The following is a 15,872-nucleotide window of genomic DNA, read 5'->3' as shown; positions in this document are numbered from 1 at the left end:
ATGAGTAACTGAAGGGATGTGTGGTTGATGATGGAAAGTGGGTGTGAGGATGATGTTGTTGTTGAGAGTGATGATTGGATATCCGGTAGAATCTGTTGTTGTTGTCTTCTACTGTTGCCGCATAGATTGTGAAGAAGAATGGAATTGACAGGTGGCAGGGTGTGGCTCTGCTCCTTTTTGTATTTTATTTTCGGGCTTGTCAGATTGCCCGTACAAACGAACCGTCGTTGATAATTGGACAACAAATTCTCAAAATGATTAGTAGTAGCAATTATTATCAATTCTAGATCGTATCACTTTTTATAGGAAGGGGTAGTTTTAATTGGTTGTTTACAAAATATTTCACAGTTTCTCGGTTCATGGCAGGCATGCGGACAGTTGTGTGAGTCAAAGGCCAAACATTCAATTATTGGTTTGCCCTACAGTGCCAGTCGTATCATGAGCAGTAGTAGCAGCTCCTCTAAAGCATTCAAGAACAAGCATCGAAAATTGTTCTGAAGAGCGAAGTGATTGGCTCAATTCTGTTTTTTGATTTTGTTCCAGTGTTGTGTTTTCGTTCAGATAGTTCAAGAGTTGTTGATAAAGAGAGATGAGCTGTTCAGTAATGGGCTCAGAGAGTTTGTTTGCTGTTTTCTCGTCTCGTAAATAGAGAGTCATCAACTCGCTTGCGTAGGAGAGTTTGGTTTTCAGATCAATGTTCATTTCTTGTCGAATGTTTTGAATTTCTTTGATAATGGTCTCGTTGGATTCTTGAGTGTCTTTGTTGATATTGTGCTTTTTGATGAACGTCATGCACGAGTCAGCTACTTGCTTCACAGTGTTGAGGATAAAGTTTTCACATGCTAATTTGAGTTGTTTCTCGAGGTCTTTTTTGGAATCAAAACTACTCACGACAAGTCGTGGTCTTGTCTGACTGAGGAGATCAAAGATTAAACTCGTGACGCTGAAACTAGCTTGTCCTTTCAAAAATCGAGAAATTCCTTCATACAGATGTGAAAAATCAAGACTGGTCTCTGTTTTGGTGAAGCTCACGTTAAAATAACTCAATTCATGCAAAAGAGTTAAAAGATGGCTAATGAGGAAAAGTGAGCCATTCATCACGTCTGTTTTCTCTGAGATTTTCTTGCTTGCGTCAATGAATGAGAGTGCGCAAGCAGAGACTGCCTCCTGGGCAAGTCCTTCAAATACTTCCACGTCCAAAACTTTGAATAGCTTGCTGAGAAGACTTAACGTCCATCCCAAAGTGGTATAATAAATTCCTTGTTGTTTTCGAGAGGTTTTCTCTGTAGCATTTCCTTCTTCTGGTGAGAATTTAAGCTTTTTTGGATAATCCAAATCCTCAGGTGTAGGTTGATATTTGGTGACTTCATTGGCAATGAAAAATGAAGTACGATAAATTAACCGTTCTTGAATGTCTTGCACCATCAAATGCACAACTGCTTCAAAATAGGGCACAGTTTTTTTCGTTTTGATGCCTTCTTGTAGAATGTCATTTCTCAGCACCTCAATCAGTAAACATAAAGTATCAATTCGATTTTCCTTAATCACCATTTCTCGAACAGTGTCGTATAAAATGTTTGTGACTGTGCTCATGAAATTGGAAAATCTGTTTGAGAGCCTTCGCTCATCTTTGCAATTTGGGAAAAAGTGATAGAACAAATGTGTTTCTTGCGAGCAAATCTGAATCATGTACTCGCAAGCGGATCGAGTAAAATCAATTTTTTCTTGTTTGTCTTCTGTTTTCATGATATTACTTTTCAAAAACGTGACATGCTTTGCAACAGTCATGTACAATAAAATACCTCTTTGATTCAGATATGCTTCGAAACAGTCCATCAAAAATACAGAAGATTCTCGTCTTGAGCCTCGCAACTCTAATTCATTAATTAAGGGCCGTAGATTTTCTATGGATACTTTGAAATCAATAAAAAGAAGCGAAAATTCTTGAAGCTCATCGCTTGCCGAAACAGATTTCAGCTTGGTGTACAGATTCTCAGTTGAGGTCTTAATTTTTAAAATGATATGATCTCTAACATGTGCCAATGATTTAGAAAGTAAATATTTGTGCTTGGTGAGATACGTTTTTGCCTCCTTGTAATCCAAGTTGTTGCTTAGAAAATTGATAGATTCCTCAAGCTTGCCTAAAGTTTTGATAAAAGTATCACTTCCTACGTCCAGATATCCACTCGACGAAAGTTGTTGATTCAAATAATCCATGTCATCAAAATGTTTCAGTCGATTCTCCAATTCTGCACTACACTTTTCCAACTGCTCTGTTTCCTTCAGCAATGTTTCACAATCGTGATGTAATCGACTTGTTTTTGAGCAAACCAAGTTGTACTGTTCCTGTAAATCATCGGAGATGGCCAATGTGTTGTTGCTCTTTACAATAAGAGAATGACTCAGCTCTTGGTAATGTTTTAATTTTGATAAATAATTTTCATAGGGATAATCAATCTGTTCGTCATCATCATCATGTTCCAGAAAATCTCCATCCCACATAATTAATCCTACTCCTTCAATATGATCGTTTCTATCAGCACTTTTAGTTTCATCATCGGAAATATCGATATCCTCGGTGCCATGAGTTGTATCTTCTCTTGAGTTTCTAACAATTTCCAACAATCTTTCCTCGTTTTCTAACAGAACTGTGCTCTTTTCCCATTCGTCAATAATACTCAAAATGGCTGAAGATTGAGCTTGACTCGAAGAAGACATTTTTTTGGTTATCAAAGGGTTGTTTTTCTTGTTGTGTGATGATCAGGACGATCAACAATTTTATTATTTACATTTTACAATTCATTGTTGGTTTCCTAGAGAACTCAATCGGAAATAATTATAAAAGCATCACTCACTGAAAAAGAGACCTATCGATGACGCAGCAATGCAAAATAATATAAAAGCATATGTTTTTTGTTGGGTGGATTCTAGATTTTTCTTGTTCTCTTCTGGATTATTTCCTTTGGTGTACAGTCGGCTCAGTTTTGTGTCTACAAGTGGTCCGAACAGAGGTCTCATGATGGCGATTGGCTGATGATGATTATTTGAATTTTTTGTTAGAAAGCGCAGTTAAAAGTTTATTATGGCGTTGATTGATCAAAGAAGATGACAGAGCAGCATGGTGTAGATGATAAATAAATGATTGCAGGAATGGCGAAATGTACAATTTTCTAAACAACAAAGGTTAGGTGGTCATATTCACAGGGAAGTAACTATTACGAGTGTGCACTGAATGATGGTATTGTTACACATATTGTGGCTTCATTCAAGCGTTAATACTGCAAGAGCTGATGATTCTCAGTTCATCAGCGATAAAGTTCCAAAGGGAAGTTTGGGCTGAGGACTCTTCATGGCAGCAGAAGTATCTGTGGTGGTGGTTGGTGGAAGAGGCTTCTTCTCCATCGTCATGAACAAGGAGTTGTTGTTACAAAGTGGTCTGTTTTCATCTTGTTGCATTCCATAAAGACCTGTCGTAAATGTAGTTGTTAAGGATGATGAAAGGTTATTGAAAACTCCATCGTTGAAACCTAGAGGATATTTGGAAGAGGAGGCACTAGGACTACTCGCAAAGTAAGTCGAGGTGGTGCCGTTAGAAAGCTTTGGAGAGGAGGTACAAGATCGTTTGAGGATTCTTGCATGATGTTGTTTGTGTTTGGTGCTGAGTGGAGAAGGAGCATAGCCAGTTGTGTTTGTTGTTGTTGTTGTTGTAGTAGTAGTAGTTGGGGTAGGAGAATTCACGACACGATCCGTATTGGTGAGTGAAGATTCCGTTGTGGTACTGTTGTTGTTGTTTGTTGGTGGTGAAGAAGGCTTAGAGTTTACAACAGCAGCATCGGGTGGTGAGGATGGTTTGGAAAGAAGTACAGTAGAAGCTGCAGCATTGTTTGTATCAATGCTTTTTGGGGATGCGGAGAGTGGAGTGGTGTTCATTGTGGTTGCAACATGAGTCGTTGGAACGGTGGCGGAAGCAGAATGCATTCTCATCATCATCATTTCTGAGTGAGTTGCCTTCATGCCGCTGCCTACAACAGTAACGTTACGAACATCATCGCTCGACTTGTTGTTGTTGTTGGATACATTCTTCTTAGAGTAGGGAGTCGGATGGCTGAGTTGATAAGGTCTAAACTCAAAAGCACCCAACGGTTTGATGTTGCTCGATGAGTTCGTGCTCGTACACAGAGCAACCGATGAGGTCGTGGGTGCTGATGAGAAGGGAGTTGAAGAGAGTTCCTTTGGCATTTCTTTTTGACTTTTCAATCAAATATGTGCAAAGAGCGGGCGTGTAACGGCTTGATTTTATTATTAGCCTTGCCAAATGAAACGAGGGTGTGGTGACGACCTGGAAATGCAGAGCCAGAAATGAGATAACGCAACGGAACGCCTTCAGCGAATTTTATTTGTCAAATTGAAGTGGGTGCGTAGAAAATTGTGTGACAGTTCTTTTTTAGAATCGATTGATCACGGAGCTGGCATGTGAAAATAATTGTAACAGGTTGACGAGTGGTTTCGAATGTTAGGCATGTCATGTCGATCTTGACATTTGTGACAGGATCTACAGCTTTTGCATGTTACAGCTTTGATTCAGTGGTTGTTTCGAAATATAACAAATAGTGTTGATCAAATACACCTGACCTGAGGTCCTGAGTCTTTTAAACTGGTGACACCTGTAGATGCTTCTTTGAATGTGAAGAGATCCGATGAACAATTCAAAAGAAGTGGTGACTTGTTTAAAATTTGGTGAACATAATTGTTGAGTAGATAACGAGTCGTCACCAAAGTTATACAATGACCAATTCATCACTGCACCTAACCGTTGAAGTCTAATTACTATATCAATCAAATTGAGAGAGGTGTCACATCATACTCAACATTTTGAATCTGTAACGAACCACATGGCTTCAGCTTTAACTGTAAACTTTTGCAAGTCTTGGGGAAGGAGATGTTTTTGATCTCTGTGAAATACAATATTCAAGCGATCTTGAGCTGCGTCGACCACTTATGATTGTATTGACGTCTGTAAACAAGGAGCAAGTGAATTTATCAATGGCAAAGGTTTTTAATTAAGGCTTCAAGTTAAAAGTACATGACAGTTGTAAATTAAAAGCCTTGTGCTTCACTTTAGAACTGTGAACAATATCCGTATCGATCTGCCAAAAACTGTACAAGCGACAATAAATTGGCAGTGGCCGTCTTTTGGCTTGTTTGGTCACTTTCTAGCTCACTTTCCTCCACAATATATGAATATTGCATGTTCTGCAATTTTTGAAGGGATTCTGTTGAAAATTGGGAAATGTTTCGCACAATAAACCACAATAGCTTGGGTTTGTGGAATTGTGACATTCGAATTTTGTAAACGTCGTTCAGTTGTGATGAATTAGATTCGACAATTTTCATGACATAGCCCAACTTTGGAATAACGTTTTCGAATGAGATAGGGCCTTGTAGTGTGTGGAAGTAATTGAGTTCTTCTCCACTAAAATGCTCAGAAATGAAAGAAGGGTTTCCACAAGACAAGATAAATAACTCTGCTGCGCTGAAAGCTTCAACGGAGTAGTTGTTTAGAGCAAACTCGAGAACCTCTAGAGCATTTTCCATGGTAGTCTGTTGTCCTATCAAATATTCACAAAGTTGGCACAGATTCTCCTCTCCTAAATAGTCAGCTGCTTCATATAAATTAAAAAGATCGTCCAATGAATATAATGTTTCTAAATCAGATGGAGCTTCGTCGCTGGATGTCGACAAAGAGGTATTTGTGGTAGAGATTGGCATATCACTCACTTCTTCAACCTTGTTGGTGTTTTCTTCTTCGTGTCCTGAAGTTTCACTATCTTCGTCATTCATGTCACTGATGTTGTCTTCCTCACATTCTTGTTCAACCTCAAAAGGACAGCTTGGCTTCTCTAAAAAGTTGTGATAAATGTAAAATGTAAAATTTTTCAACGATTTTTCGTCTGCAAAAATTTCCGAGGCATCATATTCATCCACTTGATTTTCGAATAATGTTCTGAAAAATTGAGATCTCGAAGCTATAGAGTTCAATAAAAGCATGAATTAAATCAGAGAAGGGAAAATTGTTGACCACATACCTAGAACATATTTGTGCAAGGAGAATTCCACTTTGCGTTCATCTTTGATGATATAGAGCTTGAAATCCTTCGTGTCTTCGTCTTGATAGAGAGTGTGCAGTGTGTAGCATGTGTTTTTGGGGTCAAAACGATCTAGCTTGCACTCCTTGTCGTTATCAAGTTGTGATGAGAACCAATCATCATCTTCTTCAATTTCAAGGGGAAAGTGATCAACAAGTATATCTATTGTTCTAAGATGTTTGCTATCTTTCAAATAATCGTCATATCTGTAGTGCTCATCTCGAGTCTCGCTATCAGGAAGATATCCTCTGTACACATATTCCATCCATTCAAAAATTAAATCAAATTCAAGAGGTAAGCGTATGTCTGGATATGCTTCTGAAAGATCGGCAGCCTTGAGTCCTTGCTTTCTCTTTTCAGGAGAATCAAAGTATTCGTTATACAATGAGGGGCATCGAGACTTTACAATTGGTGTGTAAATTCCAAGCTTCCTTCTGTCTGTTGAAAGAATAAAACTATCACAAAAATTGGAGTTGGCTGTCGAATTTTCCTTAATTTCATCCAAAAAGAAAGCAATATAATCTGCCATTTTACCATTATTGGCGTGTGTTTCATAGACAGCTATTGGAGTAGGATCGTCCACAGGTTCCTCAACTCCGAAACAACCCTTTAGTAACGCGTCCTCAAACTCGACAAGGTCATATTCTTTTGGAGGATGTACTGGTTTAGTGCAATACTCGAGTGGAATTACGCATTCCTCGTATTTTGGTCGGTCGTTTCGAGAATATCCATTCACATATTTAGGAGTATAGACTGTTTTAAAAACATCTTTTGAAGCATGAAAAACATCTTCCATGGTTACCGTGTCATCCGTCTTTGTTGCAATAAAGTACTCAATATGTTTGGAAATAAATTCTTTGAGCGAGAAAAAGCCCTCCATAACGGCTCCCTCGTGCTCGGATCTTACTCCAGCTCGTCTCATTAATCGGAGAATGTCAGGTACTAATGAATTACTTTCTGGAGCTTGATGGCATGGAAGTAAGCTACCATGTGTGTAATGAAGTGTCACTGTGGTTTGGTAATAACATGACCATTACTTACCTTGGTTCGAATACATGATCCACACTATGAATCATATCTTCAGCTTCGTATTCATTCTCAACATAAAAGGTCACTGAAACCATTCATTGAATTTACAACAAAGGCTTAATTAAAATAGAAACTCTTACCTCTTTCTTGTTCTACCAAAGGTTCCTTGATGATTTCCTCGTCTTCAAGATACTCTGAAGAAAGAAACTCGTGTGTCGATTCCAAACTTATAGGCACCGGATGGTTGATGTTCTTGTTAAATGAACAAATTTCAATGAACTTGGTCTGGGTCATATTATTATACCACATTGGATGGTCAAACTTTTTGAAATCTGTAATTTCTTCTGAGTCATAATCAGACGAGCAAGTAGAGTCCTGTTCCTCAATATCATCTTCAATATACTCGCTCTTGGTGGGTGGAGTCACCTGGTTTACTTTTTCATCATCATCATCTTCACTTTCATCTTCTTCTTCGCTGAATGTCATTTCTTCTGAACCATGGTCAATATCAGCACATTGAATCTTAATATCTTGTTTGACATCTTCATCTGTTCCTAAAATAAGAGCTTGCTGTTCATCGTCCATTTGAAAATAAATACACTTTCTGTCATCAATGAAAACATCAATGATCATCCGAATAAGAGGTCTACACATGATGCCAAATGTAGAAGAAGTAGTTCTATTTCTCAAGTATACAAGCTCAGTATTAATACATTTCAATAACAAGAGAGAAGTGGCTAAACGAAATCTGGAAACTTCAAAAGTTTGGTGGTCCTGAGGAGTAGTATTTCTTTCAAACATGATCATGACTTTCTCTAACAAACATGCAAATGGATTTTCAGCATTCTTCAGGTCGGGTAATGGGCTCTCGATGTATTTAGCATCTGTTTCATCTGGCAGCATTTCATCAAATAAATACGTGCAACGAATGCAGCTGTCTTGATATTTGTCGTCATCAATTACATTCTCTGTGAAAACAAACTTATTGGATTCATTATTGAAACGTATGGGAAAATTTCCTTTTGGTGTATAACTCAGTTCAGATACAACTTCAATTTGGGTGCTCTCAACTTCATTATCATCCAATTCCTCATCGTCAAGTTGTAAGGTTTCACCCTCCTGCATGAAATAAGCTTCATCAACATTAAAAGCTAGCACATCTGTTCCTGATGCTCTGTCAAACTCTTCATACAAATCTTGTTGTTCCTCGTTTTTTGTGTCTATTTGCTCTGAATTTTCATGGACGGTCTCCACCAAATTCAGTTCATTCTGCTTGGAAACTACTTTTGGTAGAACAAATTTAAGCCAATGACTCAAAACGTCACCATCGCTCATGTGAGAAGGACGATGGGTGTCTCCCAACAACAACTCCACCTGGTATTTATCGTCTGCCTTCTTGGTAACCTCATTCCTATTCTTTTCCAGTAAATCACGAATAAACTGAACTGAATGGACTTGGCATTTGATAACCATTTGCTCTAGGAGGTACAACGACACGCTTTCAATTTCCTCTCTTTGCTCGATCAGATCATTAAGTAATTCCGTGTGTGATACGGCGGAAGAGACTCCATTTTGGGAGTTCTCTTTCAACAAATCCAAGAAAACATGCTTGGCTTTCTTTACATGCCACTGTTTCAATACCTCTTCGATTGAAACTGGCTGGGGCAGAGGCTCTTCATTCAAAACAACCTCATTTTCAAATTTCATCTTCTTTCTCATAATGACATCATCGGAATCGTCATTGTTATTGGCCTCTGAATTTTCTACTCCGTTGGATGCTCTTGGAGGCTCCTTTCTCTTCTTCTCACTCGTCGACACTGATGATATCTCATCAATGGGGCAGGAGGATTCATCGTTGTGAATCATTTTTTTTCTCGTCGTTTTCTTCTTTGGTTGGGAATTTGTAAAAGTGAGGGAAGATCTCTGTCTCAATCGATTAAGCTGAACCTCGAACAAGTGTCAAAAAAACGCGTCGGTAAATGTCATCATATATTAGTTTGAGCAACCGATGAAACTCATTCAATGACATGGCAACGATGTATTCGGAAGGAATAATTGTTGTGTTACGCATAAAAAAACTGACCAAATTATTATATAATATTAATATAAAAACTGACCAATTTATTATTTCGAGTTGTGAACAAGTGTTCAGTCCTTTGAGTTCAAGAAATAATCAAGCTAACATCAAACGTCTGCTGTCATCTCGTGAGTTTCATCATCAAAAAAAATCTCTAAAGTACTCTGGTCAAGGAATCGATTGTTGTGGTGTATTTGTCTCCGAGTACACTGTTGTTTCATCATCACCAACACATAATACAACCATTGGTCATCACAGTGATACTCTTTTTGTAATATAATTATTATAATTATTATAATTCCAAATCATCATCATCATCTCTCTCGTAAATCATCCACAATCATAATTTTCAATGCGAAAAGTCAGTGAAACCAATTGGGAGGAAACCCAAACTCGTGCCTTCACAAAATGGATGAATTCTCATCTCAAAAAGAGAAGTATGAAAGTTGAGAATCTCATCACTGAAATTGGATCTGGTGTTCCTCTCTTTGTGTTGTATCAAGAGATCAGTGGTGAAAAATTAGGTAAAATGTATGAGAATCCACAAAGTAAATTTCACAAAATTGCCAATTTAAATATGGTGATTGATCGGATTAATCAAGTAGTGGAATCGATGGGAATCAAACTTCAATTCTCTGCTGAACAGATATTTAATGGAGAGAAGAGACAAGTATTGGGTTTGATTTGGACTTTGATTTTGAGATTTCAAATTAACAAATCTGCTTTGGAAGTTGGTAAGTGTTTGATTGGAAAGATTGACGCGTTTGACACGTTTGTTGGTGTGGTACTTTTGAAATAACTTATTCAAATAATGACACTTATTCTCAAATAATTACACGTATTCTCCAATCATAATGAATCATAACACTTGTATTGAACACATCACAGAACAACCAAAACCAACACCTAAAGAAGTCGAACCAGTCAAAGTTGACACCACTACAGAACAAGCAACAGTAACTGTCACACCTGTAGAACCTGTCAAACAAAATATTCCAACAAAACAACAAAAACCAACCAAAGCCAATGCTGGTGACAGTGCAAAACAAGAATTACTGAGATGGGTTCAAGAAAAATTAAAACCTTATGAAAATGAATTTGTTGTGAAAGATTTTACTCACAGTTGGCAAGATGGTAAAGCTTTAAGTGCTTTAATTAGTACTTTGAAACCAAAAGCTCTTAAATATAAGAAAATAGATTTTGTAAATACCACACCTTTGGAAATTAACACCAATGCCATTCGTATTGCTGAAGAGGAATTGGATATTCCAGAAATTATTGATCCAGAAGATATCACTGATGCACCTGAGGAACTTTCTCTCATGACTTATATTTCCTATTTCAGAGATTATGATAATCTTCATCCTGAAGCAGCTCAAGAAGTTGATGAAGAGGAAGCAGTGGTGACAGAGCCTGCAGTCACACTTGTTGAAGAACCAACTCAAATTATTGTTGAAGATATTATTCGTCCTGAGATTGATCCATCCAAATGCGTGGCAGAAGGTCCTGCCTTTGATGCCAACAACCCACCTGCTCAGGGATCAAGAACTTTTTTCACAATTACAACCTTTGATGAAGAAGGAAATCGATACATTCCAAAAAGTGTGGATGATGACGAAAATCAAGTTATTGTGAATTTATTTAGTCCACACATGTCTGAGGATGAGACCATTCCAGAACCTGACATTAAAAACAATGGAGATGGTACTTATGAAGTTTCCTTCATTGTTCCTGTCGGTGTGAAAGACATGAAAGCTCTCATTGTGATCAACGGAGGAAGTATTCAAAATTCACCTCATGATATACCAAATGCTACTGTGTTTGATCCATCTAAATCATTGATTACTGGTCCTGGAGTGGAACCTTATAATCTTTTTGTTGAAGAGCCAACTAGTTTTACGATTCAATGCAAGGATAGTAATGGAAATAATATTCCACAAAAAGGATTGAAGTTTGACATTACGCTGACGGATAGCAGTACTGGAACGAAGGCTCCTATTGATGTGACTGAAGTGACTGACAATGGAGATGGAACGTATACTGTGAACTATACACCAAAGTGTCCTGGAGGTAGTTATGAACTTTCTGTTCAAACCACCAATGAAGAGGGTGTCCTCGTTCCAGTAGGAAATTCTCCTTTTGATGTCACATTTGAACAAAAAGTGTGTCCAACCATGTGTACTGCTCGTGGCAATGGAATTTTACCTTTTGGATTGAAAACTGGAGTGTTAACCAAGTTTGATGTTGAAATTAGAGACAAGGCAGGAAATATTATTCCATTTGTTACCGATGCAGATATCACTGTTGATTTAGTATTGAATGATGAATCCATTGAACCAGAAGATTATTCAGTGAAGATTGAAAACAATCAAAATGGTACATTTACAGTTTCCTATAGACCTAAAAGAGCTGGAGTTCATTATATTCTTGTAAAATGCAACGATGAAAATATCAGTCAGAGCCCATTCAAAGTAGATGTCACAAACATTCCAAGTGCTCCAAATTCCAAACTTAAATTTGTGTCTGTGAAAAATTTACCCAATTTAGTGGAAACAGAACTCGATTTGAAAGTTTTGGACTCTTTGGGAAAGAAAGCATTGAGCAAGAATTGCAAATTAACAGCTCTCGTTGAAGATGAAGACGGTAATTTAATTCCAGCCATGATCGTACAAACCAAAGACGACAAATTTAAAGTCGTCTTTCAACCAAAAGGAAAAGCTGCTCCTCTTCAAAAGTTTAAAACTCAAATTCTTATGGATGGAGTTCCAGTTGGAGAATCAGTCACTGTGGAACACAAACCAGCACTCGCTCCAAAATTATGCAAAGTATTTGGTCCTGGCTTGAATGGAGCTGATTTATTGAACAAGGACACAGTTCCTGCCATGTTAAAAATCAAAGCTTTTAACACAGCCAATCAACCATTCATTCAAAATAATTTACAACCTGTGAAGGCATCTGCTAAAAAGTTGAAACGTCTTGCCAAGACCATTTTCAAAGAACCTGAATATTTCAAAGATTTATTGAATCCAATCTTTGATCATGAATACCAAGATGAAGTGGTCGATTCTATTGATTTAACAAAATCAGTTGATTTAGATGAAGTACGACCACAACTCGAAAAACATGTCAAGAAACAACCCTTCCACGTCATTGTGAAAAATGAAAAGGATGACACGGAAGAACCAACACTTGTTTTTAACACGGCACCCTCCGAATATACTGTATTCTATCATCCAACCAAAGCAGGACCAATTTCAATTACCATTCTTGACAAGACACCACAAGGTACTATTTCTCCACAACCTGTTGTTGCTGAATCTCCGTATCATACCTTTGTCACAGAAGGAATTGATCCATTGAAATGTCAAGTGAAAGGACCAGGTCTTCTCAAAGCTTACAAAAATCGACCAACGTACATTACCTTGTTGCCAAGAGATGTACATGATTATCCATGTGGTGTTGGTGGTCATGAATTTAGTGTCATGTTGTGTGATGAGAGTCAAACTCAACCTGTTCACACACCACTCACTATTGTGGATCTTGGAAATGGAAATTATGATGTGAAATTTAATCCACCTAAAGCAGGAAAGCATTTTATTAGTGTGAAATGTGACGGAAAAGAAATTAAGGATTCTCCAATTCCAATCTTTGTGCGAGATGATCAATATGCTCCAGATCCAAAGAATTGTCATGTTTACAAAAATCCTGAAAAGATGAAGACCACTAAACCACGTCACTTCTTTGTTCAAATGAAAGATAAGAACAATGAACCAATCAAATCTGGTGGAGATCCTCTCAAGGCAGTACTCAAAACTCATGATGGAAAATTTGTTGAAAATCTTCCAGTTTATGATCCAAATACTGGAAAATATAAGGTGGATCTAGCTCCAAAACGACCTGGAAAATATGTCGTGGTTTGTTCATTGGGTGATGAAGATGATGGAGGTGAACAAATTTCTGGATCTCCATTTAATTTGACAGTTAATCCAGGATTTGCTCCATTAAATTCTGAAATTGGAGAATGGGAGTATGATATTCACACAGCTCAAGAAAATGAAGTTGAGGATTTGATGGTGAAAGTTAAAACTCCATCTGGTAAAACTATTTATCCTGCCATTACGAAATATCCAAAACCTGTCATGCTTGAATCGGACGATGGTGAGACCAGTCAACCACAGGAAGATGAAGCTGCAGTTGATGATGAATTTTCAAAGGGTGATCGATTCAAGTTGAGTATTCAGACCAAGGATGTTGAAAAGGGGATTATTTGATCTATGCAACAATATGTGGTTATCCTGTGAGAGGATCTCCTTTCAAACAGACCTTTGACGTTAAAGTGTAATGCCAATAAATAACAAACTAGTTTACATTCATATTCTTGTTTTTTACATGTTATTTTAACTCAAACAAAGCCCAATCAACTCTTGGCTGTATCGTCTTGTTATCTTTTCCTTTTTGACAGCAAAAATGTCCTGCGAATAATTCAGTCTTGTGCTCGGTGCCATTGTCGTTGATTGTGACAGGAACGTTGACATATCCTCGAGCAACATCATTATCATCAATCACGTACCATTCATCAGATTCTTCATTGCCCAACCATTTGCCATTCTCTGAGAATACGTTGAATACTGTGATCCAACCAGAAATATATCTTGGTCCACTTCCACCTCCATGACGATTCACAATCCTATTCCACCAATCACAATCAATATTTCCCTTAGAAGTTTCCACCAACTTATCTAAAACAGGAAATAGTTTTTGTGACCACCCCATAATACATCCATCTACGTTAAACTCGAGTAATTTGTTGGCTCTTTCACGAACCTTCACCCAATCTTCAACCTCTCCTAACAAGGTGACACTTGGCAAATTGCACAAGAGATGGAATTTATAATCAAAGTAACTCTTGGTGGTAGACATGAGCATGACTGCACTCACCATTCGATCCAGTGCTGTAGTGGTGCTGAAATCATTCATTATCCAATCTCTGATCGATGAATCTTTAATGTTCTTGCTTATTTGCATGGTCATATCTTGACACAAACTCTCATAATCTGCACTGTAGAGATTGCCACTTCCATACACGATCAATTCCTTCTTTCCTTCAAACGCAACAAACATCTCGCGCAGTTCTTCAGCATGAGCATTCACGTAATTGGAGAATTGAGTACAAATACTGATCCATACATCATCGGGTCTTATTACTAAATGATGATGCAATGAATAACATTTCAAGGCACTCAAAACAAAAGCATTACTCCCAACAAACAAAAGATCTGTATCGGAACCTTGATCCCGTGGATCTACTTTTGGAAGGCTACTTGCAATCAATTCATAGTTACTTGTTTGTTTTTTGGGTAATATTTGTTTTAAACTGAATGCAGGAAGGTTTGAAACCTCATTGGCTGGAGTATTCGTCACTTGGAAAGTGATGGGCATTTCTGAACGCAGATCTTGGTCTATTTTTTTCTGTAAGTTCACTTCTGAAAGAAGCCAAAAAAGCGCTTTGTTCAAACTATCGATCATCACTCAGACCAGTATTATTATTACTGATGAGATCTAGTTGTTGAGAGAGAGATTCGTCCTTAATCACTTTCCAGATCAAAAAATCATCGCCTGATTCTGAATAATTTGTTTGTATGGTTCGATAAACATCTTCGAGTGTTGGTAATTGTTCAGGTGTCGATAATTTGCTATCGTGATTGTACCAAACTTCTCGTTCTTCACCAGTCGTGTCATGTTGGAGAATGACCTTGCCTAGAGACCACCAATGTCCTGCCACTGGCTTGCGTTCTTTGGATCGTTTCGAGAGAAATGGAAGACAGCACATCGTTGTGCCATTAGAATACTGTTGTAAATTACAGAGAAGTCCAAGAACTGCAGGGTTTGATAAATCCCAAATATCGGCAGAATGATTGCCATTTCGAAGTGAGCTCAATTTCAAACTCACTAGATTTAAATTCTTTTTTCTCAATATTGTTTCAACAACTTCGTATGAATAATTTCCAAAACTGCCAAAAAACAAAACTCTTCTCTTATGAAAATTTTTCATGGTTTTCTTTTTAATCCACGTGCTTAATCGCGATGAACCATCGATACTTCCATAATAGAGTTGTTTCTCATTTTCAAAAATTGAATCAGCAATGGTATCAAATTCTTTCGTCGATGCATGATCTTGTAATAAATTATTAATGGAATGTTTGGCACAAAATTGTCTTTTTTGTTTCTCGTGAATCAATACATTTCCAGATTTCAACAATGGTGCATAATGTTTACTCTTCAACATGGAATCTCCAAATCTTGAATCTCCGAGAGGTCTATGAATCGGAACTCTAGCTCCATCCAATATGGACGAATAATCATCACCACTCTTTTGATACATGAATCCATCTTGATGATGATCCATCGACGGCGTACTCACTGCCGGTATCACAAGAGGAGCATCCGATGAATGCGAATGAAATGTAACGGGTGAATCGGAATCTTCAGTCGTTGGTGTTTTTAGCATTTTTTTTATTTTGAAAATTTTTAAACGTTTCATCATTCCATTTGGCAATGATCGATTACAAGTTCCTTTTTCACGAGCTACGTTGCCATATCACACGTAGGTATTAAGATTT

General features: G+C 37.6%; 6 protein-coding genes across 6 annotated transcripts; 1 reads left to right on the top strand and 5 right to left on the bottom strand.

The window, feature by feature from the left end:
* Positions 1-402: 402 nt before the first annotated feature.
* Positions 403-2,718, bottom strand: C9374_012499 (uncharacterized protein; the record flags this gene model as incomplete). Its single annotated transcript, XM_044688273.1, has 1 exon — positions 403-2,718. The coding sequence occupies one exon, from the start codon at positions 2,716-2,718 to the stop codon at positions 403-405; it is 2,316 nt and encodes a 771-aa protein (XP_044554141.1).
* A 579-nt stretch (positions 2,719-3,297) lies between these two features.
* On the bottom strand, positions 3,298-4,239 carry C9374_012498 (uncharacterized protein; the record flags this gene model as incomplete). Its single annotated transcript, XM_044688272.1, has 1 exon — positions 3,298-4,239. One exon carries the CDS (start codon positions 4,237-4,239, stop codon positions 3,298-3,300), a length of 942 nt encoding a protein of 313 aa, XP_044554140.1.
* An 879-nt stretch (positions 4,240-5,118) lies between these two features.
* On the bottom strand, positions 5,119-9,041 carry C9374_012497 (uncharacterized protein; the record flags this gene model as incomplete). The annotated part of the gene is made up of 4 exons (XM_044688269.1): positions 5,119-6,026; positions 6,087-7,129; positions 7,188-7,260; positions 7,316-9,041. The coding sequence occupies 4 exons, from the start codon at positions 9,039-9,041 to the stop codon at positions 5,119-5,121; spliced, it is 3,750 nt and encodes a 1,249-aa protein (XP_044554139.1).
* A 563-nt stretch (positions 9,042-9,604) lies between these two features.
* On the top strand, positions 9,605-13,523 carry C9374_012496 (uncharacterized protein; the record flags this gene model as incomplete). The annotated part of the gene is made up of 2 exons (XM_044688268.1): positions 9,605-9,986; positions 10,141-13,523. The coding sequence occupies 2 exons, from the start codon at positions 9,605-9,607 to the stop codon at positions 13,521-13,523; spliced, it is 3,765 nt and encodes a 1,254-aa protein (XP_044554138.1).
* Positions 13,524-13,644: 121 nt separating this feature from the next.
* Positions 13,645-14,691, bottom strand: C9374_012495 (uncharacterized protein; the record flags this gene model as incomplete). Its single annotated transcript, XM_044688267.1, has 1 exon — positions 13,645-14,691. One exon carries the CDS (start codon positions 14,689-14,691, stop codon positions 13,645-13,647), a length of 1,047 nt encoding a protein of 348 aa, XP_044554137.1.
* A 76-nt stretch (positions 14,692-14,767) lies between these two features.
* On the bottom strand, positions 14,768-15,760 carry C9374_012494 (uncharacterized protein; the record flags this gene model as incomplete). The annotated part of the gene is made up of 1 exon (XM_044688266.1): positions 14,768-15,760. The coding sequence occupies one exon, from the start codon at positions 15,758-15,760 to the stop codon at positions 14,768-14,770; it is 993 nt and encodes a 330-aa protein (XP_044554136.1).
* Positions 15,761-15,872: the final 112 nt, after the last annotated feature.

Source organism: Naegleria lovaniensis (genome assembly GCF_003324165.1).
Source record: "Naegleria lovaniensis strain ATCC 30569 chromosome Unknown tig005, whole genome shotgun sequence".
Taxonomy (NCBI): domain Eukaryota; phylum Heterolobosea; class Eutetramitea; order Acrasida; family Naegleriidae; genus Naegleria; species Naegleria lovaniensis.
The sequence above is the reverse complement of the archived record's forward strand: the minus strand, read 5'-3'. Positions and strand labels throughout refer to the sequence as shown.